The sequence below is a fragment of the Nerophis lumbriciformis genome, linkage group LG23 (genome assembly GCF_033978685.3).
Source record: "Nerophis lumbriciformis linkage group LG23, RoL_Nlum_v2.1, whole genome shotgun sequence".
NCBI lineage: Eukaryota > Metazoa > Chordata > Actinopteri > Syngnathiformes > Syngnathidae > Nerophis > Nerophis lumbriciformis.
The window spans coordinates 34371555-34398787 of NC_084570.2; the positions used below are offsets into that span (position 1 = coordinate 34371555).

The 27233-nt window shown below is 41.7% G+C and overlaps 1 protein-coding gene across 7 annotated transcripts in view; it reads left to right on the plus strand.

Annotated features, from left to right (window-relative positions):
• eif4ba (eukaryotic translation initiation factor 4Ba) overlaps positions 1–26972 on the plus strand; it is a 30252-nt gene extending 3280 nt beyond the window's left edge. Inside the window, exons 3-15 of one of the 7 annotated variants that reach the window (XM_061985695.1) lie at positions 666–871; positions 1034–1150; positions 1234–1288; positions 1399–1545; positions 14761–14892; positions 14990–15166; positions 15256–15547; positions 15635–15723; positions 18122–18365; positions 19645–19682; positions 20316–20436; positions 25850–25922; positions 26113–26972. In XM_061985695.1, the coding sequence (XP_061841679.1) occupies positions 666–871; positions 1034–1150; positions 1234–1288; positions 1399–1545; positions 14761–14892; positions 14990–15166; positions 15256–15547; positions 15635–15723; positions 18122–18365; positions 19645–19682; positions 20316–20436; positions 25850–25922; positions 26113–26181 (1760 nt within the window). In that variant the 3' untranslated portion in view covers positions 26182–26972. The remainder of the gene's footprint in view (positions 1–665; positions 872–1033; positions 1151–1233; positions 1289–1398; positions 1546–14760; positions 14893–14989; positions 15167–15255; positions 15548–15634; positions 15724–18121; positions 18366–19644; positions 19683–20315; positions 20437–25849; positions 25923–26112) is intronic. The other 6 variants (XM_061985696.1, XM_072915881.1, XM_061985698.2 and 3 more) reach the window with 6 other exon arrangements.
• Positions 26973–27233: the final 261 nt, after the last annotated feature.

The following is a 27233-nucleotide window of genomic DNA, read 5'->3' on the forward strand; positions in this document are numbered from 1 at the left end:
CTCCTGTTTTTGACTTTAATTTCCACAAGTGAATTGGCTGGTAGGTACATTCAAAACTACCGTCTATTGACCACGCTGTTGCCACATTCTGAAAAATGCAAATTCTTGAGACAAACGAGTGATATCTACAGGAGAAACTCATTTGACAATATGTGAAAATACTTGCACAGCCAATTGAAAGACATGTTTGAATCATGAGAGACAAAATCTTAAAAGTAACTGCCTCCAACTGTTTTTGTTTACGTCTGTGCTTAGAATTGCACTTGTACTTAAGTTAAATAAGTAGTAGTAAGTACACACCTGTCAATAATGTTACTTTTAAAGCTTGAATAACTGTGGCCATCCCAATGATGTTATCCACCAGTGGCGAAAAAGACTACTGAAAAATTGATGCAGATCTGATAAAAGTTAAGAAGATAAATGGTCATTTGTCTGTACAAACCACTCTGGTTAGGGGCTACATGAGCAAGATGGAATGCTTGCTGAATTTCAGTTTGTGTTTGCTCTTTTACATTTTAAGTTGAAAGAAAGCAAATAGCCTGATGTGAAACTGTTAGGTTGGTTTATTTGCTTTTCTGGAATACAAATATATGAATTGGTTGTTCTGTGACTGAAGGCAACTTCAAATCTTACAATTGTTCCATTTTCCTCTCCCAACTTTCCAGTTTCTACTTCATGGCACACAGAAGATGATTCGTTCCGGGCACCACCCATTGACCGGTCCATCCTGCCCACGGCACCCCGGTCAGCTCGTGAGCCCGATATTGACCGCTCTCGACTACCCCGCAACCCGCCCTACACCGCCTTCCTTGGCAACCTGCCCTATGATGTCTCTGAAGAATCCATTAAAGACTTCTTCCGCGGATTGGCAGTAAGTAAATACGATAAACGTTAGCAGAGCTGGCCTTTCCGTTTCATCCCTGGAGATTTTGTGGTTTTGCCGGTCTTGACTTGAGTTTATTTTCACACAGTTGGACTAAGGTGTTGTTGCTTGTTATAGTGATCCAAATTTTTGTGTGGTGCTTGTTTCTAGATCAGTGCGGTGCGTTTGCCTCGGGAACCAAGCAACCCTGAGAGGTTGAAGGGTTTTGGGTATGCTGAGTTTGACGATGTTGATTCTCTCCTGAGGGCCTTAAGTCTCCATGAGGAGGTAAGGCAATGCAATGAGTTTTGGCCAAATGTCATATAATCACAGTTTTTAATTATAATCCTGTCAATCTGTAATAAATACAGAACCTGGGAAACCGAAGGATACGTGTGGATATAGCAGACCCATCGAATGACAAAGGTACAAAGTGATTTTTTTGTAAACTAGTTTTTTACTGTGGTGTTAAAAAAGTATCTTTCAATTGTCACCCTAAATCCTATTCTATAATGTACCAACATTGTATTTATTAGAAAGAGACAGTGGACTTATGGGAGGTCGCGATCGAGGTGGGAGAATGTCGGACATGGGGCCCGACAAGACGGACAGTGACTGGAGGGCTCGACCCACTGCAGACGCTGATGATGAACCTCCCAGGAGAGATGATGCCTTTGGAGAGAGTAAGTCAGGGCTTTGTTTTTCTTTTTTCATGTTGATATAGTTGTCACTTGCTACAAAAAAATATACAGCCAGTACCTTACATTGTAACTACACTTTAGTTCCTCAAATTTAATTTAAGATTGGAAGTGTAATCATGCCACTTTTCCCTGGCAAAACCAGTAACACAATTACCATTTCCATCACTGGTTAAACCAAGGTTTCAAGCATGCAGCTAAAGCCATATTAATTGATGTAATATCTCTCATCCATTTCATTGTAAAGGGCATATGCCTTTAGTTTTATATGAAAATTATGAATGGTAAATGCAGCAGTGCACGAGACATGAGTAGAATAGAATATGATTTTATTTGAATAGGGACGATACAGTTCAACGTACTGTATTTTCCGCACCATAAGGCGCCCTGGGTTAAAAGCCGCGCCTTCAATGAACGGCATATTTCAAAACTTTGTCCACCTATAAGCCGCCCGGTGTTGTAAGCCGCATCTAACTGCGCTAAAGGAATGTCAAAAAAAACAGTCAGATAGGTCAGTCAAACTTTAATAATATATTAAAAACCAGCGTTCTAACAACTCTGTTCACTCCCAAAATGTACGCAAATGTGCAATCACAAACATAGTAAAATTCAAAATAGTGCAGAGCAATAGCAACATAATGTTGCTTGAACGTTAATGTCACAACACACAAAATAAACATAACGCTCACTTTCTGAAGTTATTCTTCATTCATAAATCCCTCGAATTATTCTCCTTCGTTGTCCGAATTGAAAAGTTGGGCGAATGTGGGATCCAAAATGTCGTCTGGCGCTGTCTCCCTGCCTCCCTGTCTTGGTGAACGTCACGTGTGTTCGCCTTCTGTCATCCACTGTTCCCACGCAGTTAGCAGTCTAGCTTCGAATGCCCTGTTGACACCAATATCTAGCGGCTGGAGGTCTTTTGTCAATCCACCCGGAATGACGGCGAGTATTGAATTAAGCGCGTAAGCGTGTCTCTTAATGTGATGTTATGAGCTAGCAAATATAACAACTACACTACCCAGCATGCAACGATAGTGACGAGCATGCGCGGTAGCCCTGAGAAGCGTTGTTGTATGCTGGGAGTTAGAATGTGGTTATGAGCACGCTGTGAGTAAACGTTGAGAACTCAGTTAACACGCCTCGTCTGCATTATTTATAATTAGACAGACAACACACTTAATAGGAGCCATTTTGGGGTCTTTACATAAACACACAAATGGAAATGAAACGTCACATATCCCAGCATGCACCGCGCGCTTCTTCTACGGGGAAAAAAGATGGCGGCTGTTTACCGAAGTTGCGAGACCGAAACTTTATGAAAATGAATCTTAATATTTATCCATATATAAAGCGCACCGGGTTATAAGGCGCACTGTCAGCTTTTGAGAAAATTTGTGGTTTTTAGGTGCGCCTTATAGTGCGGAAAATACGGTAGTTCCAAAACAATGAATGCAACTGATATGCTGTACAGAGAGTTTATAGCTAATTTCCAAATCTTGTCCGTAAGTTACAGTGACTACTGAAGATGTAGTATTTTGAAATGTGGAAAACAGCCTTGCATACAAAGGAGAATAGAGCCAAGTCGTTACTGTGCAGTCGAAAATGTGCATTACAGTATGGTGTAGTAATACATTGCATTCTAGGGATGTAACAACAAAAAATTGTATTGGTGTTGGGTATGATGATTGTAATGAGGTAAGATGTTAATGTGTATTGTATTCATGTTAGTATTTAGTATAAATCGCGACTAGCGCGCTTGTTACCAGCTAGCGGTCAATGCGCTCGCTGCACCTCCAGGAAACGAGCAGTATCATTGAGTTTATCGAAGTGCGGTAATCAATCATGGTTTTACGATAATGCACTAAAATCAAAATTCTTGGCCAAAACTCGAAACACAAATACATTATCATGGCAATTATTACTACCATTGTATTTATGGGTATGCTTGTGTACCAACTAGGGATGTCCCGATCCAGGTTTTTGCACTTCCGATCCGATACCGATATTTTTGCACTTCCGATCCGATACCGATACTGGCCTATCCGAGCATGTATTAAAGTTTAAAGTTATTTAGCCTACTTAGTTGTCAGATTCACGTTGAAAAGGGTTTTAGTACTCTTGATAACAACTAGCCAGCTGAATTAGGTGAGTTTGAATAATACATAATGGTTGGAAACAAGAAACTGACCTGTTTATTCAAGGATAAACACAAAATAGACAAAATTATACATGACAAACAGAAATGGCATCATTGAACTAGGGCTGGGCGATATGGCCTTTTTTTAATATCGCGATATTTTAAGGCCATATCGCGATACACTATATATATCTCGATATTTTGCCTTCTTAACCTTGAATGAACACTTGATGCATATAATCACAGCAGTATGATGATTCTATGTGTCTACATTAGAACATTCTTCTTCATACTGCATTAATATATGCTACTTTTAACCTTTCATGCAGAGAAGGAAATCACAACTAAAAAAATCACAATTTTTTTCATACGGTGTTCATCTGGAAATGTTTGCCTCGTCATTATGATGGTGTGGGCGTGTGGCACCGAACAGAGATGTTGACATGTGGAGTAAGCACTCTTCATTCTCTCGCAGGGGACTTTTCAAATGATGCTACATATTAGCAGTAATGCTACCTTTTATAGCAACGCTTATGCTCCACACTTGACAAATTACGGTTGTCTGTTCGACATATTCCCACTTGAAGCCAAACCACTGCCAGACGATGGAACCCCTGCTGTTTTTTGGGGGAATTAATTAATTCTTCATTCGTATTACCACTCGCACGGCTGCGCTAGCATCACAGTTAACGTTAGCCATGCTGCTACCTCTCTGCTGGGAGAGGGCGTATACGTATGTGACGTATGACGTGACAGTATGTGACGTGTGTAAGAAGGTGCGCTTGCTGTCTGTGAGAAGGAGACACAAGAAAGAGTGAGAAGAGCCTGTCGTGTAATGCCAGCATCTAAAAGCAACTGCGTGAGAACGTATACTCGAATATCGGGACAACCCTAGTACCAACTCTGGCTGCAACCCTAGTACCAACTCTGGCTGGAACAATATGAACATTTCATGTCACAGTTATCATTATCGCAGCATTGTTAAATGTGCTCAAAAAGTACTTTTTTTATAACTCAAATAAATAGACACTGTTAGAAAGCCCAATATTTTGCATGTTTTGTCTTTATGCTTCACTGATGGTGTTCTGGGCACCTTAAAAACACCCCTGTATAGCTGGATTACTGTGTTTTAAGAGCACAGCTTGTAGGTTCAATGTGCACAATGGAATATATTTGTTGCCCAGACAGCAATGTGTTGACATAAGTTTAGATTTAGGAATGACGTTTCTTACTGGGGAATGACATCTTTTGTGTTCATGTTAGCATTTAAGCTAGCAAGGTAGCAGCACCAGTCAGTCCGTGAGTTCGTCAAAGTGCAGTTATCGATCACATTTTTTTCTGATCATTTTACTTCAAAACGGTAAAACTAACCGTCGGGAATTTTATCGCGGTTACGATGATGCCGTTAATCTTTGTTTCCCTTTAACCGACGTCAATAAAATCAGTTGCACAAATTCATATTTACTCTTCAAAGAAGCAAGCATACAATTATGAAAATATGATTTACCACTGGTATTACAACAGTAATAGATACAAGTCTACAGACCGAATACTACATGGCGCAGGGTTTCCCCAAGATTGCCAAAATAACTGTAGTGATGGGGGCGTGGTCACCATGCTGTCATCAAATTATTTTCTTTACAAATGCTCAAAATATGTATACACACATTTTAAAAACAAACCTGTTAATAATTAGTGTTAACATATTTTTTATACTGTTTTGACATATTTTCAATTGTTGCTGCTTCATGTGCAATGTACTTTGTTGATCATTTTCCAAGTGTCCTGAGACTATTAGTGACTTTTTTTTTAAAAACAACCGCAACAAATCTAGCATCCTTTTCTAATATTATATAATGTACTTGTCTTCAGAGACTCTATTTCTATATCGTGATGTCTCTGACTAAAAGCAACCTGCAACGAGCATGATGTCCCAATTTCTTGGCGCTGCTGCTCCAGTTGGACTTTATAGCTCCTTAATATTTGCACATTTTGTAGATCACTGTCTGCAGGTATGTCTGGGATACATTAAAGTTACGTCCACATCGCCGACATGCTGACTGCGCTCCAGACAACCGCGTGCGTCTTGTTTACATCTGGTTTCGGCAGCGCTGTTTTGGTGGTCAGTCTTTTTCCGGTGGCTGAGTGTATGTCAATAGTGCACACATAATAGGCCATCTATCCATTCATCGTGTAATGGTCTGCTGGTGGTAATGTTTTATGTTTGTGTGGTTTTGATTTGATGTTAATTTTTGCGATGATCACAAACACGCCGTCCGTGCCTGAGTGAATTGGCAGTGTCTAATGAAGACGAAAGTGTTTGCACTTTGCACGGTAGGTAAAACCTGTTGGAAGTTTGCCAGGTAGCATAAGAATTGTGATAAAAGTTCAAACATATTTTCAATGTGTGGTGGCTATGAATTTACCGTGACGATGTGCCACATTCGGTTACATTAAGGGGAAACCCTGATAGCGCCAACACGCTCGATGTACTTTCCTTTTTTAATGTGATGTTGTTGAGATAATGGGAGTGTTTGAATTTCAGGTGATTAAACCCGACATCGCAAAAGATCCCCCCCTCTTAATACTTCCACATTGCAGATTTTGCAGATCGCTGTTTTTCTCTGATGTACGCCCGCAGACATGTTGCCTCCACTCCAGAAAAGCCCTAAATGCAACTTTGGGCAGTTTTCGAACAAAAAAATTCCCCGCATTGCTAGTTTGAAGTGAGAATACTAATGCTCTGGAATTTTATTGCGGGTTATCATTAATACCAATAGTCGTTCAGCCCTACCACTACTTGTCTTAGAGGGTTGTACGGTATACCGGTACTCGTATAGTATCGCGGTACTAATGAATCAAAAACGGTACTTATTCTGTTTGAAAAGTACCGGTTCACGGCAATGTCAAGTCATGACATTGCTGGTTTTACAAGCAGAGAAGCATGTTCGGAAGCGCACACACACACACATAGTACTTACAAGCAGACACAGTGTGTAGACAGAAAAGGGAGAATGGACGAATTTTGGTCTAAAAAGTAAAGATAAAGGTGAAGTTATAACACTGAAACACCCTCAGGAAGAGGTGCTGTAAAACATGGCTAACTAGCTAGCAGCTAACATCCATCCACAGTGTTTTAGCTACTCCTAAATCACTAATCCTCGTCACCATGGCGACAAATAAAGTAAGTTTCGTACAAGTACCCATTATCACTGGAGGACAAGGAATAGCAAAACATGCTTCACTACACACCGTAGGAGGATACAACAGCTCACCGCTAACAAAAGCTAGTGCGCCTGAATGTAAACAAATGACATGGGTGGATCTACACCTGACATCCACTGTAATGATATCAAGTACAAGAGTGTATCTAGTCGATACTACTATGATTACATCAATACTTTTTATCATCACAAAATCTTTTTTCGTTTAAAAAAAAAATCATATTATGTTTATATTATAAACTCAGGAAATATGTCTCTGGACACGTGAGGACTTTGATTATGACCAATGTATGATCCTGTAACTACTTGGTATCGAATTGATACCTAAATTTGTGGTATCATCCAAAACTAATGTAAAGTATCAAAGAAGAGAAGGATAAATGATTATTACATTTTAACAGAAGTGTAGATAGAACATGTTAAAACAGAAAATAAGCCGATATTAACAGTAAATTAACAAGTAGATTAATATTTTTTTTACAGTTTGTCCCTCAAAATAATAGATTGATAAATGTAGAGCTGAAACGATTCCTCGAGTAATTCGATTACAAAATATATTCGAGGAATTTAGTCTTCTTTTTTTTTTTACGGCATTTTGCCTCGTTTAGTAGTCAAAGCTCACGTTTCGGCCTCTTGTCCACACGCAGACGCATACTATTGTCTTTAAAAACGCAGAGTTTTACAAACGCTGGCCAAAGTGTAGAGATCTAAAACTCTCCGCTTAGCGTACGTGTGTACACGGCACAAACGGAAACTTGTGATGACGTCACGATTGTACGCTGTCATTTCCAAACGCAACAACACTGCCTTGCTGCCTTCAAACACACTATACGATGACTTACTGTATTTTTGAACGTAAACATGCTGCTATTTTCGCTCAACATTAATAAAATAATACACATCAAAAAGGACTTTGCGACACTCCCGCCGGCGCTAATGACAGTCAGCTGTTTTGAATACGATCGCTGTGGAATCTCCACCAGACGGGACAACTTTGACAAGCAAGACTTTTTGCTGTGTGTCATAAGAAAGGTGCAACATTGTTTTATGTTTTTAGTCCTTGTTTAACGACAAATCTGAAAGTTAACTTACCGGTACGTGTCTTGCTTCCATGAGCTGGGCGCGACCCTGCTCGCGCGAAAACGACCAAGCAACTAAAAAAAGCATAATGTAGCGTCCTCCTTGTAGTGTGTACTGATGTTAAAGACAATATACACTTCATTACACATGTACCATATCACTATGACCATGATTAAATGCTTTATAGTTCCATGACAGTTTGGCAGCGGCACACGCACGTCCTTGTGCTTTATATAGATACTTAAACATACAAAATGGTTTTCTTGGCTCGTTAGTGCGCGCTGATTTTAGAAATAATGTACACTTCACTGCACATGTAATACATCACCATGTTGATGAACATGTTATAATTCTATGAGTGTTGGGTTTCAGCAGCACAGGTATGCATTTTAATATTGTTCCCAGGATTTTGTGTACGCGCAGGCTGGTTTTAAAGATAATGTTCGTGTCATTATACGTCTAAAGCAGAGGTCACCAACCTTTTTGAAACCAAGAGCTACTTCTTGGATACTGATTAATGCGAAGGGCTACCAGTTTGATACACACTTACATAAATTGCCAGAAATAGCCAATTTCCTCAATTTACCTTTAACTCTGTTATTATTAATAATTAATGATATTTATCTTTGTGGAAACACTGATCATCTTAATGATTTCTCACAATAAATATATATAGAAACAGATAAATATCAATATGCAACACTTTATTTTTAAATTTTCTCTAAGTGCACATTTTTCAAATTGAACATTTTCAAATGATCACTTCTAAGACAGTCTTGTGAAATCACAATATCCCATTTTAACTAGCTAGCCACTAAAATTTTTTAACAAATCATGAATTACTTTGCACCATGTTTGTACAAATAATAACTCATGTAAAATACAAAAGTCAACTCTCAAATTTTTAAATAAATCATGTCACAATTTAACTGGACACCAAATCTGTTATCTGTTTCTTTGTCAGTTAGTGAAGACAAAGTCTTTAAAATATTTTCTTGAATTTTCAAATTCTCTTTGAGTTTTGTCTCTCTTAGAATTAAAAATGTCGAGCAAAGCGAGACCAGCTTGCTAGTAAATAAATAAAATTTAAAAAAATAGAGGCAGCTCTCTGGTAAGTGCTGCTATTTGAGCTATTTTTAGAACAGGCCAGCGGGCTACTCATCTGGTCCTTACGGGCTACCTGGTGCCCGCGGGCATCGCGTTGGTGACCCCTGGTCTAAAGTATATCAAAATTAACACAATAGGAGGTGTAATGCCACCAAGTCAGCTATTGCTGCTTTTTTCAGGCTTCTGATTGGACAAAATGTGCATGACAGCAAGTGTATGTGTTTGTGTGTATACATAGACACTTTTGAAACTACAGTTGTGTGGATGGAGATTGTTTTAACCCGATATGTGTTTTTGAAACTCTCCGTGTTCGTGTGGACATGGCCTTTAAGGCACTACCTAATCCACATTTTATGTTTGATATAATGAAAACTGTTCTTATTGTTTTATTTTTCATACTAAGCATATAGTTTTATTTTAACTTTCTCAGAGAATATTAATTTTGAACTAATTTTGTGTTTTCATCTCAAACATGTTATGATGGCAACATGAACATTGATTACTATTTTGCATGCAAAGAATGCAATTGACTATTGCATTCTTAAAATTTAAAACTGTTGTTCTTATTAAGTGGCAGAGGTGTGGACTCGAGTCACATGACTTGGACTCGAGTCAGACTCGAGTCATGAATTTGATGACTTTAGACTCGACTTGACAAAATGTAAAAAGACTTGCAACTCGACTTAGACTTTAACATCAATGACTTGTGACTTCACTTGGACTTGAGCCTTTTGAATTGACATGACTTGACATGACTTGCTACTTTCCCCAAAACCCAAAGATGAAAAAGTTATTCGGGAGCGCTCCATATTTTTCATAGTGTACTTGTCTATCAGCGTTGCGTGTGTCAGCTGGTGTGCTCTCAGTACAACAGCCAATCAAATTAGATCTACTTTGTTTTCATCACACAGCATTCATCCAATCAAATTGCAGGACAACCAACGAAGAAGACATGTCCAAACCACACGCCAGTGAACAAAAAATGATACCTAAAATAATTTTGTTTGGGTATAAAAATTACGAGGTGGTCAACACAAAACGGTTTGCAGTATGCAACACATGCGGTTCGAAAATTACTGATGGAGAGGCAACAACTTCCAACTTCGTCCGGCATTTGAAGTTGCACAAAGAACGGTAAGTTTTGAATGTAAGATAACGTTTATTGGCTAAGTAACGTGACTTTATTTGCTGTGTAGTTAAATCAGTGAGGCTGTAAACTCACTGCTAACGTTATAACGTTATTGCAAACACGGGAATCTGTTGCAGTTCACTACCTTATTCATACTTTTTGTTCAGTGATTTTTTTTAAGCAGGGTTACGTTAGTCAATATATCACACGTAACGTTAGACGGCGGTCAGCAGCACCGCGTATTTTAGCCACCTAAAAAAAGACAAAAATAGTAAAATAAAGGTCAGTTAAAATGTATACTATATTATGAACATGTGTACCGTTTTAGCTAGCTTTCTGACATACTGTTGGTTGTTTACCTCAGTGGTCCCCAACCACCGGGCCGCGGCCCGGTACTGGTCCGTGGATCGATTGGTATCGGGCCGCACAAGAAATAAATTTTTTTTCTTTCTTTTTTTTATTAAATCAACATAAACACAAGATACACTAACAAGTAGTGCACCAACCCAAAACAACTCTCTCCCCCCTTTTGTTCTGGGCATTGAACATGAAGACTCTTCCTTCACTGTTCCGAGTGGCCATGAGAGTCTTGGCAGTGCCTGCCTCCAGTGCTCCAGTGGAGCGAGTTTTCAGCCATGGTGGCATCATACTACGCCCCCATCGTGCACAAATGACTGACAGACTCTTGGCTAATTTGGTCTTTTGCAGATGCAATGCAGCATAGGGACCTGACATATAAAAAGTACAACTTTTTTGTTATGTTCACGTATATGTCATGTTTTTTCAATGTTAACACTTTTGTACAAATAAGTACATTTGCACTTTATTTTTCAATGTGTTTGTTCTGTAAAGGAATGAGTTAATGTTTAAAATGACTGGTTAATAGTGCTATTATAAAGTGCAATGTCAGCACAATTTTCTTTCCTGCAATTTAAAATGCACTTCCATCCATCCATCCATCTTCTTCCGCTTATCCGAGGTCGGGTCGCGGGGGCAGCAGCCTAAGCAGGGAAGCCCAGACTTCCCTCTCCCCAGCCACTTCGTCCAGCTCCTCTCGGGGGATCCCGAGGCGTTCCCAGGCCAGCCGGGAGACATAGTCTTCCCAACGTGTCCTGGGTCTTCCTCGTGGCCTCCTACCGGTCGGACATGCCCTAAACACCTCCTTGGGGAGACGCTCGGGTGGCATCCTGACCAGATGCCCGAACCACCTCATCTGGCTCCTCTCGATGCGGAGGAGCAGCGGCTTTACTTTGAGCTCCCCCCGGATGACAGAGCTTCTCACCCTATCTCTAAGGGAGAGCCCCGCCACCCGGCGGAGGAAACTCATTTCGGCCGCTTGTACCCGTGATCTTGTCCTTTCGGTCATAACCCAAAGCTCATGACCATAGGTGAGGATGGGAACGTAGATCGACCGGTAAATTGAGAGCTTTGCCTTCCGGCTCAGCTCCTTCTTCACCACAACGGATCGATACAGCGTCCGCATTACCGAAGACGCCGCACCGATCCGCCTGTCGATCTCACGATCCACTCTTCCCTCACTCGTGAACAAGACTCCGAGGTACTTGAACTCCTCCACTTGGGGCAAGATCTCCTCCCCAACCCGGAGATGGCACTCCACCCTTTTCCGGGCGAGAACCATGGACTCGGACTTGGAGGTGCTGATTCTCATCCCAGTCGCTTCACACTCAGCTGCGAACCGATCCAGTGAGAGCTGAAGATCCTGGCCAGATGAAGCCATCAGGACCAAATCATCTGCAAAAAGCAGAGACCTAATCCTGCAGCCACCAAACCGGATCCCCTCAACGCCTTGACTGCGCCTAGAAATTCTGTCCATAAAAGTTATGAACAGAATCGGTGACAAAGGGCAGCCTTGGCGGAGTCCAACCCTCACCGGAAACGTGTCCGACTTACTGCCGGCAATGCGAACCAAGCTCTGACACTGATCATACAGGGAGCGGACCGCCACAATCAGACAGTCCGAAACCCCATACTCTCTGAGCACTCCCCACAGGACTTCCCGAGGGACACGGTCGAATGCCTTCTCCAAGTCCACAAAGCACATGTAGACTGGTTGGGCAAACTCCCATGCACCCTCAAGGACCCTGCCGAGAGTATAGAGCTGGTCCACAGTTCCACGACCAGGACGAAAACCACACTGTTCCTCCTGAATCCGAGGTTCGACTATCCGGCGTAGCCTCCTCTCCAGTACACCTGAATAGACCTTACCGGGAAGGCTGAGGAGTGTGATCCCACGATAGTTAGAACACACCCTCCGGTTCCCCTTTTTAAAGAGAGGAACCACCACCCCGGTCTGCCAATCCAGAGGTACTGCCCCCGATGTCCACGCGATGCTGCAGAGTCTTGTCAACCAAGACAGCCCTACAGCATCCAGAGCCTTAAGGAACTCCGGGCGGATCTCATCCACCCCAGGGGCCTTGCCACCGAGGAGCTTTTTAACTACCTCAGCAACCTCAGCCCCAGAAATAGGAGAGCCCACCACAGATTCCTCAGGCACTGCTTCCTCATAGGAAGACGTGTTGGTGGGATTGAGGAGGTCTTCGAAGTATTCCCTCCACCGATCCACAACTTCCGCAGTCGAGGTCAGCAGAAAACCATCCGCTCCATACACGGTGTTGGTAGTGCACTGCTTCCCCTTCCTGAGGCGGCGGATGGTGGTCCAGAATCGCTTCGAAGCCGTCCGGAAGTCGTTTTCCATGGCTTCCCCGAACTCCTCCCATGTCCGAGTTTTTGCCTCCGCGACCGCTGAAGCCGCACACCGCTTGGCCTGTCGGTACCTGTCCGCTGCCTCAGGAGTCCCATGAGCCAAAAGAACCCGATAGGACTCCTTCTTCAGCTTGACGGCATCCCTCACCGCCGGTGTCCACCAACGGGTTCTAGGATTACCGCCACGACAGGCACCAACTACCTTGCGGCCACTGCTCCAATCAGCCGCCTCGACAATAGAGGTGCGGAACATGGTCCACTCGGACTCAATGTCCAGCACCTCCCTCGTGACATGTTCAAAGTTCTTCCGGAGGTGGGAATTGAAACTCTCTCTGACAGGAGACTCTGCCAGACGTTCCCAGCAAACCCTCACAATGCGTTTGGGCCTGCCAGGTCTGTCCGGCATCCTCCCCCACCATCGCAGCCAACTCACCACCAGGTGGTGATCGGTAGAAAGCTCCGCCCCTCTCTTCACCCGAGTGTCCAAAACATGAGGCCGCAAATCCGATGACACAACTACAAAGTCGTTGTGTCATTTAATCAATGTCAGGTTAAAATGCACTTGTTTTAATAAATAAATACAGCGTTTGAAAAGCATACACAATCTGTGTTAATATATTAGTCTGTGGTTAAAAGGACTTGAAAGGACTCGAAACTCAAAATGCAGGACTTAGGACTTGACTTGAGACTTTCCAGTCTTGACTTTGGACTTGACTCGGGGCTTGCCTGTCTTGACTCGGGACTTGACTCGGACTTGAGGGCAAAGACTTGAGACTTACTTGTGACTTGCAAAACAATGACTTGGTCCCACCTCTGTTAAGTGGTTTGTCTTTTTATATTGTTTATGTATTGTTGGCAGGTTGAAAACAGCTCAGCGGATTTGTGTAGAGAAACCACCATTTAAACGGCACCGTATAATAATCAAAAACGCACGAGAGACAAGAACTTCCGTTTATGGGTCACACAACACAGCACATAGGGCTGTTGGCGCACCTGTTTTTATCAGCACACACAAATTGGCACAATCAACCACGGACGCATTTCAGCTGTGCGTGTCAGCCTTCAATAATGAAAACAGGCGTTTAGGAAATAAAAGACAATTAGGCCAAACACAATAATTGAGGGCACATCTTAACATGTATAATTAACCTTAATTAAGCAAAAATATTTCTCTGGCCCGGCTGCACCAAATAAAAATATAAATCCATTTAATAAAGTCAAAATACAAATAAGGGAACAAGAGAAGTATCCCACACTTCTCTTTTGTAAAGTAAATTTGTACAACCGATATGGGCATCTATCTCAACAATGATGAAAATGCCTGAGAAGCTGGACAGGACAAAAAAACAACTTTTTATTTATTTTTTATTAAAGCAAAAATATGATTTATTCGATTAATCGATCGGGATATCCATAGAATACTCGATTACTAAAATATTCGATAGCTGCAGCTCTCGATAAATGACACAATATGTTACTGCATATGTCAGCAGACTAATTAGGAGTCTTTGTTTACTTACTACTCAAAGACACGTTGTCTAGTATGTTAACTATTTTATTTAAGGACTAAATTGTTCTTAGATTGCAATAAGATACATATATTTAATGTACGGTAAGATTTTTTGTTAAAATAAAGCCAATAACGCCATTTTGTGTGGTCCCCTTTTATTTAGAAAAGTATTGAAATACATTTTGGTACCGATACCAAAATATTGGTATCGGGACAACCCTAATGTCTTGTAAAAGCAAAATGATAATCTATTCAACTTTTTACATTGAATATTTTTGCTTTCTTGCAGGATCACGAGATCGCTATGAGTCAGATCGTTACAGAGATGGTCCGCGACGGGACAATGACCGTTTTGACGGTGGAAGAGACCGCTACCGGGAGCGATATGATGACAGAGACCGGAGAGATTACGATAGAGGAGGTAATTCAGCTGTATCTGTATTCACTGGGATGTGTTTGACTGGCCAATCCATCTGCTAGTCCTTTACTCTCAACCCACCTTTTGTTCCGCTTTCTAGGTTATGACTCCCGTGGTGGTGGGGGAGGTCGTCGTGCTTTTGGCAGTGGCTACCGCCGGGATTATGATGATAGTCGAGGTAGCAACGATCGTTACGGGGATAGGGATCGCTATGGGGACCGCGATCGCTATGGTGATGATAAATATGAAAGACGGGATGATAAACGTGAGGAGAGAGGTGAGTGTGACATTTAATGACATTTTTTTTTTTGATTGTGTTTATTAATTGCACCTCACAAATCCGAACCTTGCCCCCCCCCCCCCCAGGAACCGTGCAGAGGCCCAAATTAAATCTGAAGCCCCGCAGTGTTCCCAAGGAAGAGGAAGGTAGCAGTGGCGGTACTTCCCCAGCGGCTGCCCCGCCCTCCAGCAGGGCTTCCATCTTTGGTGGTGCTAAACCAGTAGACACAGCAGCCAAGGAAAGAGAGGTAGAAGAGAGGCTGAAAAAGGAGGAAGAAAGGCTGCAGAGACAGCTGGAAGAGGGCCGCGGTACTGACAGAAAGATAAGAGATAGGTCAGTTTGCCCTATGATGCCTAAAAATATCCTAGCATTGGAAATGTATGTTCTTTTTTCACATGTCCACATCTGCATATGTGTTCATAAACATGTTTCATTAAATATTTGATATTTGATAACTATATTTAGAGACCCAAGCTGGCGCAATGAGGAACCTCATACTGAGAGATCTCGCACAGGAAGTGAGTCCTCCCAGCAAGGAAGTGGTTCTGGAAGAGGTGAGTTCTCATCTGCTTGTCTTTTGAAAGTTATCGCTAGGGATAGGAATTGGTAAGATTTTTACTGTTCAGATTCCACTTTCGATTATGCTTAACAGTATGTTTTTTTATCGGTTCCCTTATCGATTCTTATTTTGGAAAAAAGAAAACAAAGTGTGGATTAGCATCAATATTGTTTAGTTTAGAGCAGGGGTGTCAAACGTGTGGGCCGTATCAAGCCAGCGAACAGGTTTAACCCGTCCTGCAAGATGAGTTTGCTAAGTATAAAAATGAGTTGCAATTTTTTAATGAAATAAACTACTGTTCTAAATGTGTCCACTGGATGTCACAATAGCCATTCAGATGTAACCCAGGGGTACCAATACCTTATTTAATTGTAAATGATCAACTTAACAAATTAAATAACGAAACGGTAAGATGCAAATACATAAGTCAACTTTGCCATCATCTTTGTAGTTAGAGTTCCGTACACCGCTCGCAGTAGGTTAACGGCACAATGTGCACACTGAACTCCTTTGTAAAAATGTGTGTTTCTACATTTGTTGTTTGTTTTATTTCAGTTTATGCATAAACCTAGCATTAGGGCTGGAGAATTAAAACACATTTTCATTTCTGTTATGGCTTCTCGCGACTATGAAAATATAGTCAGGGGAAAAAAAAGGTTAATGGGCCGCGCAACAAGCATGCAAATTCCAGAGCTTACGAGAGGTTTGGGATGGAGCAAAACAAAAAGAAATCCGCTGATAAACGCAGAATAGTATCAGGAAAATTGACACAAATGAGAGTGAAATGTTGTCATTTTTATGAGAAGAAACATCTGTTTGGGAAAATAATGTGTCCGATAGTGCTCATTTATCCCCGACACACTCAACCGCCCCGTCTTGAACTAAACGATGTAGAGACGATCACTTGAAACAGCAACTAAACTACGAAGCTAAAGCTAACAAGAACAATCCATACACCCACAACACAGCTCATCTGCTTGTGCTGTTGTGAACGACATCATGGATGTAAAACTAATGTACAGGACTCGCAACTTGAGAGGCGCTCTTTTGTTTAAAATTTTTTTTTTGCAGCGTCAATTCAGCCGCCTCTTTACTCGTCTTAGTAAGAACAGCATATCACACTTCCCCCTTTTCACAATAGTAGCGCGGTGTGTCAAACCCTGTCCCACTGCGCTTACAAAACAAAGGTTTCAAAAAGTACCTTGCAAAAGCATAATGTACCTAAAGCACTTTGATACATTTACACATAAATAATGCTTTGACCTAAATTACTGGTTAAAATTGTCCAAAGATGTATTGCACCAATACATATGGGGATTTTTGCATTTAATTAAACATTTTACTGAATTTTTAAATAATTATTATAATAATTTAAAATACACTTATTTTAAAATAAGTGTAAAAGGTAAACTGGATTGTATTGTTTTTACAATGCTGTATTTAAATTTGTTATTGCTATTATTTTATTTGTAGTGGGTTGTTTTTGTTACTAATTTATATTGAGTTTTTACAAATATATATATATTTAAAGTGGTGGTACAATAAATAATCATGTTCTCAAATTAATGAATAATAGTGTATTTATTTGTGATTACAATATCAAACTAAATAATTGTGACTATTATTTTTGCCATAATCGTCCAGCCTACAAAAAATCAGGAGCACTGTGGCAAATGAGTGCAAGCTTTTGACCACAAACTTAGTCATTGCGAGGTGACATTCAACATTCCTGGCCTGAGACATTGCACTCTTCCCTGCCGCGATGAAAGGAGACATGAAATGGAGCTAGTACTTACTGCCCGCCTCAGAGCCAGTCAGGCTCCGTCTAGCTCGTCTAAATGAGAAGGCATTCATTTCAATTGAACAAGTAATAATGCTAACATTATAGGCGGTGAGTTAGTACCTGTTGTATTTACGGCAGATACGTGGTCACTGCTGCTGGGATGAGATCGGCACAGTTCAAAAACATGAATTTAATTTCTAGTTATTGCATGCTGTATGTTCAAATGTTTTTGGTTGCATGCCCTCCTCTTGATGAAATAGCAATTATTACAAGTAGTAGTAGTTTTCTTGTAAAATGTATCCAAACCTTAGAGCATTTGTTAAAGACGTCATTCCCAAATCACTGGCGTTTTTAAGGGAATCGTTTGAAAAATTGTTGGGCGATTTCAAGTAATTGATAATCTGGGAACTGGTTCCGAACAAGAAGCACTTTTCAATTCCCATCCCAAGGTATCATGGTCTAAAAAGCCATCCCTCCAACCATGTTTCACAGTTTACTACCATGGTCCACCTGTTCAGCGCAACCGCTGAACCCCCAGTTAACTACTGCAGTGAATTTCCCCTAAAAAATACACACGCTTTTGCTAAACGACAAATGTATCTTCTGCCAGGCTCACGGTGTCGAGACGAGGAGCGCTCCGGAGAGAATGAGGTTTTCAGTGGGAGGGAAGATGAGCCCTCGTCTCCTGGGTCCTCCTCACAGCCTCCCCCCTCCAAGGAATCTCTGAAGGTGATGCCCGCACCTCCACCTAAAGAAAACGCCTGGGCCAAGAGAAGTGCAGCCAGTGTGGGCTCCAGCGAGGCCGATGGGCTATCCACAGTCCCCCCAGTTGATTCAGCGCCGCCCAAGTTCAGGTAAGTGTACTTTAGAATGCGAATCAAGTAGGGCTGGGCGATTATGTGATTGTTGATCGCCATTAATTTGAATTCGATCACGGTGATCAGCGGTTAGCGTATTTGTTCATCAAACATGGCGGAACTGTCTGTCTGAAGTTACCGCAATAGTAAACCGCCTTTACTGACCATGATCCCGTGTGTGTCTGTGAATGAGTGTGTGTTTGTGTACGTTTGCGTGTGTTTTTATGTTCGTGTCTGTGTATGTGTGCATTATAATGAATGTTCAATCAGCGTTGTGCCACTAGCATAGAAGTTGAAACAACATTTAGAAGGAGCAGCGGCTTTAGTGACAGGCTTAACTTTCACTATCTGCTGCAGCGCACCAGTAATCCTGCCCTGAATGCGGACTTGCAGGCACTCACAGGAGTCTTTATTAGTCCCGACTGGGAGAATCAACACACTCACTAATTTAATCAGAAAAGGCATTTGTATATCTAAGTATTATTTAATCAGACTTGTTGTTTGTGTCTGCAAAAATTCAACTCCTCTGATATAAGAAGTACTATGTGTGAATGTGTGTGTGAATGGGTAAATGTGGAAGTAGTGTCAAAGCGCTTTGAGTACCTTGAAGGTAGAAAAGCACTATACAAGTACAACTCATTTATCATTTATTTACTAGAAAACCCTGCAGACAGACATTTTGTGTTCAAATAAATGTCGAGTTTAAGGATAAAAAACATTTTGTTCCTGAAAGAATCCTTAATCTTGTTTTATGTGTCGGTACACATTATTTTACAGCACTAATATATGCGAGAGTATTTGAGTTTTCAAAGACTCCAGCGCTTGCCAAAGCACTGGTGATAAGCACTGATGTATACAAGTAATTCAAGAATATAAATAATAATTTACCATTTAAAAGTGTTGTTTAGTAAATGTTAACTTGAAGTAAAAGTCTTGCAGTATTCAGTACATTTAAGTAGTGTGCACCTCTCGTAAGCTTAATGATATATATGAACAAAATGAGGGTTGTCAGCTGTGAGCGTATTTTACCTCGATCAAACTTTGCGGAAATGTCGGTTACAAGATACTGCAGTAGTAAACAGTAGGTATGCAACAGTACTTAGTATAATTCTGCACGGGACAATCCGGCTTTAATTTAAAATATAATAATTGCGATACTAATCGAGATCGGATGATATGAACAAATTAATCGTGATCAATTTTTTTTGCCATATTGCCCAGCCCCAGTATGACGTACATACACATTTATTGTATCTACGCTTATCTTTTGTTTTAGCTCCTCAAGTTCTGCTGATGAGAGAGGATCTGAAAAGGGTAAGACCTAGTCATGAACACGGAAACCTGTTACGGGGCGGTTTCAGCAAACCTCAGCGTTGATTGATTATTGATGATTAATGATATTTCAAGTGCCTGCTTGACATTTGAAATATGTAATCATCAGGATTACAAGAGAACATAGAGGGAATACAACAATGAGCCACCTAATCAACTCAGACTAACGATCACGGTTGGAATGAATTGATTAAAAATGTATGAAGAGAAAAAAGAAAACTTGTTAGGCATAACTTATTGGTTGTTATGAAACTTTCTTCAGTCATATAAAATGGCTAAAAAGCCCCTGAAGACATGTTAAAACATTGCTGCTAGTCCTTGATTGTGTTTGGCTCTAATAATAAAAAAAATAAAAAAGGAACGTAATTGACGGTCCGCGAAGGATGTTTGAATAAAGGCTCATTGGAAACATGACAACCTTGCCTTCGTAAAGAATAATGCGGGATTCCTGAAACTAAACGGAAGTGACCCAATTATATAGTAATCAAACTGCACTTTCCAACCTAAATGTAAATTTTCAGCCACTCATTGACTGAAGCTGCTGCAGTGTGTTGCCAGTGTAGTCGACAGTCTATAGTCCAACCATTCTCTCAACTCTTTGGCTTCTCCTTTAAGATGAGAACAAGGCTGATGGTGCCCATGGAGACCGGGGGCCCCCACGGGCACGAGGTAGGCCTGGAGCAGGGCGGGGGCGAGGAGAGGGGCCCAACAGAGACCGAAGAAAGGAGGCAGACAGGTCAGCCACCCAAAGCTTTGCAACTGCTTGAGTTGTGAAAAGACAGACAGGGAGGGCATGAGGGCATCTGCAAAGAGTGGCCCATGTACTGTAGAGCTACACAACATCCCTTGTCTCTAATGTTGTGAAGTCTTAGGCAAAATGCTGACAATGCCTAATTGGTAGTCCGGCACTAGACCAGTGCATAACATTAGCTAGAAAAGGGATTTCTAACTATCACTGACTTTTCTTGGCACATGATGAGCACCTGACTCTGCGTGTGGATGAAAAAAATCAACATGAATCGTTTGTGCTACTCTAGTGTTCAGGTGCTAGTAGGGATGTCCCGATCAGCATTTTGGCCTCAGATCCGATCCGATTTGCAGTCCCAATCCAATACGTTGACAGTGTTCTAGATTGTGGAACTGAACATGTTTTTAGCAAGTAACTAAAATAACAGTTTTATAAAGCTGATTTCATTAAATGTATAACTTTCTAGTATTGTTGTAAATCTTATGACACTAAATGTATGGTATTATAAGCTACATACAATATTTTTCAGAACATTTTAATTGTTGCCCATTAAAATCCATTTTGTTTTTTGCCCCCAAAGCCCTCCTGGATTTCATTCCCTGAGTTTGTAAACAATAACAAAAACAAACCCAAAAAGTTTTTGTGATAAGAGCGAGAAATTATTGACTTTATCGATCATACACTGATACTATTAGGGCTGCAACGATTAATCCAAGTAGATAAACACTTTGATTGGTAGTCTGCTGCTTTGATGATCACTTCATGAGTGTAACTAATAATTCATCCATTTTCTACCGCTTGTCCCTAAAATGACACAAAATACGCAGCCTTTTTCCCCGCACGACCGCTGCAATAGAGCACACGCATAAGTGGTTGTGTGTGTGCCTTTTTTTCCCCAATTAATGCACTTAATTGCACATGTTAAGCGCAATTTCACATTAAATGTGCCTTTATTGAAAAAAATAATGAAGATTATTGTAATCAGAAAAATTGTTCAACTATTTTTCCTAAAAGATTGCACTGTGGCTACTACCGTATTTTCCGCACTATAAGGCGCACCGGATTATTAGCCGCACCTTCAATGAATGGCATATTTCATAACTTTGTCCACCAATAAGCCGCCCCGGACTAAAAGCCGCGCCTACGCTGCGCTAAAGGGAATGTCAAAAAAACAGTCAGATAGGTCAGTCAAACTTTAATAATATATTAAAAACCAGCGTTCTAACAACTCTGTTCACTCCCAAAATGTACGCAAATGTGCAATCACAAACATAGTAAAATTCAAAATAGTGCAGAGCAATAGCAACATAATGTTGCTCGAACGTTAATGTCACAACACACAAAATAAACATAGCGCTCACTTTCTGAAGTTATTCTTCATTCGTAAATCCTTCGTCTTCGGTGTCCGAAGTGAAAAGTTGGGCAAATGTGAGATCCAAAATGGCCGGTTCCGTCTCGTCGAAGTCATCGGAGTCAGTGTCACTGTTATCCAGCAGTTCTGTGAATCCTGCCTTCCGGAAAGCTCGGACCACAGTTGTGACCGAAATATCTGCCCAGGCATTTACGATCCACTGGCAGATGTTGGCGTCGTCTGGCGCTGCCTCCCTGTTTTAGTGAAGGTGTGTTCGCCTTCTGTCATCCATTGTTCCCACGCAGTTAGCAGTCTAGCTTCGAATGCCCTGTTGACACCAATATCTAGCGGCTGGAGGTCTTTTGTCAATCCACCCGGAATGACGGCGAGTATTGAATTAAGCGCGTAAGCGTGTCTCTTAATGTGATGTTATGAGCTAGCAAATATAACAACTACACTACCCAGCATGCAACGATAGTTACGAGCATGCGCGGTAGCCCTGAGAAGCGTTGTATGCTGGGAGTTAGAATGTGGTTATGAGCACGCTGTGAGTAAACGTTGAGAACTCAGTTAACACGCCTCGTCTGCATTATTTATAATTAGACAGACAACACACTTAATAGGAGCCATTTTGGGGTCTTTACATAAACACACAAATGGAAATGAAACGTCACATATCCCAGCATGCACCGCGCACTTCTTCTTCTTCCGGGGGCGGGTGGTTGCTTACAGTACAAGAAGAAGCGCTTCCTGTTCTATGGGGGCGGGTGCTTACCTTGGCGGTTGCTTGCGTAGAAGAAGAAGCGCTTCCTGCTCTACCGGGAAAAAAGATGGCGGCTGTTTACCGAAGTTGCGAGAACGAAACTTTATGAAAATGAATCTTAATATTTATCCATATATAAAGCGCACCGGGTTAAAAGCCGCACTGTCAGCTTTTGAGTAAATTTGTGGTTTTTAGGTGCGGCTAATGGTGCGGAAAATACGGTAAATGTTTATAATTTATTGAACAAATTAATCGATAGATGACTAAAAAGTTTGCTAGCTTCAGCCCGAGATACCTTACCGATATTGATATTTAGAGTGAGCACCTCTATTTTACATTGCAGTCCTGTTCTGGTGTGTAGCATGCGTATCCGTTCCTTGTCCTAGCCTACAGTGATAACAGTACTTGTAAGAAACCCAGTTTATTTGCCAGTGTTGATTAGTCACGAGAAGCGGCTTCGCACTGTAGATGGACATTAACCACACTGACCCGCCGCGTCTGTTGCAGCTCACAACTTCAAGCCGGTGTTCTGGCCAGACATGCACCTTCCTGGAATTCATGCAAACCCTGCATATGCGCATGCGATTAATAAAGAATCCTGAAATATAATTGTGCATTCCTTTTAGAAGGAATCTTTTACATGAGTACAATCTTTAAAGGGTAACTGCACTTTAAAATAAAAATGTGCCTATTGTTCACAATCATAATGAAAGACATAACAGATGGATTTTTTTTAATGAATACTAAATATTAAATAAAAGTCCGCTTACAGCAGAGCCAATGAGAGCACCTCTATTTTGCCCATAAAATCCAATAAATAACCATTCAAAAAGAGCCAACAATACTCCATTTACATTTCGTGACTTGAATATTAACCGAGTATTAGTGATATTAATGTTATATGTACTAAAGCTGACAAACCTATTTATAGCAGCGACCTAATCACTTCCTGTGTCCCTATGTTTACATCATGGACTGGTCTGCTGCTTCCTCGCTTCCCTGCTCCCTGTAAGTTTATTGTAGATCATAAATCATGCCTCTCACCTGTAAAATAGATGGCTGAGAATATAATCCGACAAGTTGGGACACTAGGGCAGCACGGTGGGAGAGGGGTTAGTGCATCTGCCTCACAATACGAAGGTCCTGAGTAGTCTTGGGTTCAATCCCGGGCTCGGGATCTTTCTGTGTGGAGTTTGCATGTCCTCCCCGTGACTGCGTGGGTTCCCTCCGGGTACTCCGGCTTCCTCCCACTTCCAAAGACATGCACCTGGGGATAGTTGATTGGCAACACTAAATTGGCCCGAGTGTGTGAATGTGAATGTTGTCTGTCTATCTGTGTTGGCCCTGCGATGAGGTGGCGACTTGTCCAGGGTGTACCCCGCCTTCCGCCCGATTGTAGCTGAGATAGGCTCCAGCGCCCCCCGCGACCCCAAAGGGAATAAGCGGTAGAAAATGGATGGATGGATGGAAGTTGGGACACTATGACAGCAATTTAGGACCAGGAACTGGCAAGGACGACACAAAACGCACTTGTTACCCCCGCCCCCCACCCCGTTTCTTTGCGAGGATTATGAGACATTCTTTATCTAAATGAACATCCCAGCAGTCTGCATCCTAATGACAGAAGACCTTGTACAGTAAGTGATGTTTTAATGTTTTTTGGCTCTAGTACAGTTTGCAGGGAGTAATAATCTGTGATGAAGGGGAAAAAAAGCAAACATTTTGATTCGTTTTTTAAATAACTGCGCTGCAAATGCCTAAAATGATCAAAAAACATAAATATTGAATGTTATAAATGTTACTACATGACATACCGTATTTTCCGCACCATAAGCCGCCCTGGGTTATAAGCCGCGCCTTCAATGAACGGCATATTTCAAAACTTTGTCCACCTATAAGCCGCCCCGTGTTATAAGCCGCATCTAACTGCGCTAAAGGAATGTCAAAAAAACAGTCAGATAGGTCAGTCAAACTTTAATAATATATTAAAAACCAGCGTGATGTGGGCGCGCATGGAGTCGTATATCAACATGGACAGAGCTGCGTGAAAAAAGCCACCCGGCCTCTTCGCGTAAACTTACCTTAACCACTCGCTCATCTTTTCTTCATCCATCCATCCCTTCGAGTTAGCTTTTATGATGACGCCGGCTGGAAAGGTCTCTTTTGGCAAGGTCTTCCTTTTGAATATCACCATGGGTGGAAGTTTCTGGCCATTAGCATGGCAAGCTAGAACCACAGTGAAGGATGACTTCTCATTCCCTGTGTTGCGAATATTCACCGTACGTGCTCCCGTTGTATCCACAGTGCGGTTCACAGGAATATCAAAAGTCAGTGGAACCTCGTCCATGTTGATAATGTTCTCTGGCCGGATCTTTTTTTCAGCTATCTTGTTTTTACAATATGCACGGAAAGTAGCCAGCTTTTCTTGAAAGTCTTTAGGCAGTTGCTGTGAAATAGTAGTCCGTGTGCGGATGGAGAGATTGCGTCTTTTCATGAACCGGAAACCTGTCGCTTAGTAGGAGCCATTTTGTGGTCTTTACAGATGTAAACACACAAAGGAAATGAAACGTACGGTAATATCCGCGCGCTTTTTCTTCTTCTACGCGGGCGGGTGGTTGCTTACAGTAGAAGAAGAAGCGCTTCCTGTTCTATGGGGGCGGGTGCTTACCTTGGCGGTTGCTTGCGTAGAAGAAGAAGCACTTCCTCTTCTACGGGGAAAAAAGATGGCGGCTGTTTACCGTAGTTGCGAGACCGAAACTTTATGAAAATGAATCTTAATATTAATCCATATATAAAGCGCACCGGGTTATAAGCCGCACTGTCAGCTTTTGAGTAAATTTGTGGTTTTTAGGTGCGGCTAATAGTGCGGAAAATACGGTATATACTTAGTTCATGTATATAAAACCCTAATGGAGGTGTTTGGATGGGGGTTTTTTTAGGGAGAATTGAACTGCTTCTATAGGCTCCATTGTAAGCGGACTTTTCATTGAATGTATTTAATATTTAGGATGCATTAAAAAAATCTGTCATGTCTCATAATGATCGTGAACGATATGCAAAATTCCCCAAAAAGTGCAGTTCCCCTTAAATCCATGTGAGCACAGCTGCGGTAACGATAGGCGAGGCTCATAATCGATAAAAAAAGAACAAAGCAAAAACCGGCCCGATCTGAGCCCACAATCGGGACATCTCTAGTTTGTAGTTGTGCAGCATTATTGGCAAGTGTTGTCTGTCCACTGGTGAGTCCTGTCCATGAATGTTAACCTTCGGGTTCATTCTGACTGTAGAAAGGATAACAGAAGAGACCGAGACTCCAGACCAGCACCCGAGCCAAAGAAATATGAAGAAACCCCGACCCCTGTAAGTCCGTCACAGAGCACCAAGTTCAGCAGTTCTCATAGTTGGTGTAGGGTTCTCCTAAAGGTCTTTGTGTCTTGGGCTCCTCCTCCACATTGAAGTTTCAGTTGGTGTACCAACAGCCCGTCACACGGGCACCACTTCATTCAGGAGTGTTTTGCTGAGTGTCTCTGGTTGCTTGTTTTTCTTCCAGAAGTTCAGCTCAGCCAGTAAATATGCTGCTTTGCTAATGGATGGAGACGACGCTGGGGATGTGGAGTAGAGAAGACGCCAAGAAGAGGAGCAAATGAACAGACAAGTCATTTCACATAGCTTATATTCTCCTCATATGGAAGAGGTCCCAGGGAGGACAATCATCCCTCCCTTTTCCCTCCTCCAAACCTTTCCTTCCTTCCTTCCTGCCTTCCTTCCTTCCCTCCTTCCTTCCTCTCCTCGAGGACTTTTCAGGTTCTACACAATAGTCACCTATTGGACTTGTTATTAACGGGGGAAAAATGAGTACCTGGCTCATGGAAAAGTGATGGAAACAATTGTAATAATAAATAAAGAAGTCGGGAAAGTGAATTTGTACATTTGTGGATGGGAGGATTGATCCGAGCTGATGTAGCGCGACAAAACACTTTAACTCGGTGACTTGCATACATGCGGCCATTTTTATTAGTCATGACAGTCCTTCTTTTAACCCTTTATGAATTGAAAGCACGAATCTTGTCTTCCAGTGCTAACGTTCACTATTAATTCTGGAACTAACTTATGGAACATTTTCCAGCCATGTGTATAACGTCGCAACAAAATGTTTTGAAAGGACTCAGTGACTTAAGAGCGCCACACGACTCAAGTGCCATTATTGCTCTCCCCCAGTCATTGTACAGACTTGGCTCTCTTTCTAAAAGAATCGCTTCAATTAAAGTCTTATCTGCTCTCCTTTTTGGCTCTTTTCCCCCATCCTCCCCTGCTGTCTGCAAATCATGCTCTCTTCTTCGCATGATGACCGTGGACGTTTTCATGACATGGCCTTCCTGCTTGCAATAAAAGGGGCGTCATTTAAATATACCACACATTTCTCTGCCGTCGTTTGTTTGGCTAGTGATAAATGCTGGCATCAGTCAGCTCAATGACACGTTTCCCTTTCCCCAACACGTTTCATTTATAAGAGTTTGGTCGCACCTTCAATGCAAGAGCTCTCTGAAAAAGCACAGGACACCAGACCGGTGCAAAATCAGTTCATTGGAAGAACAGGAAGTGGAATTCAATTTATTGCAATAGCTGAGAAACGGGAAGAATTTGTCAACGAATGATCTATTTGAAAGGTAT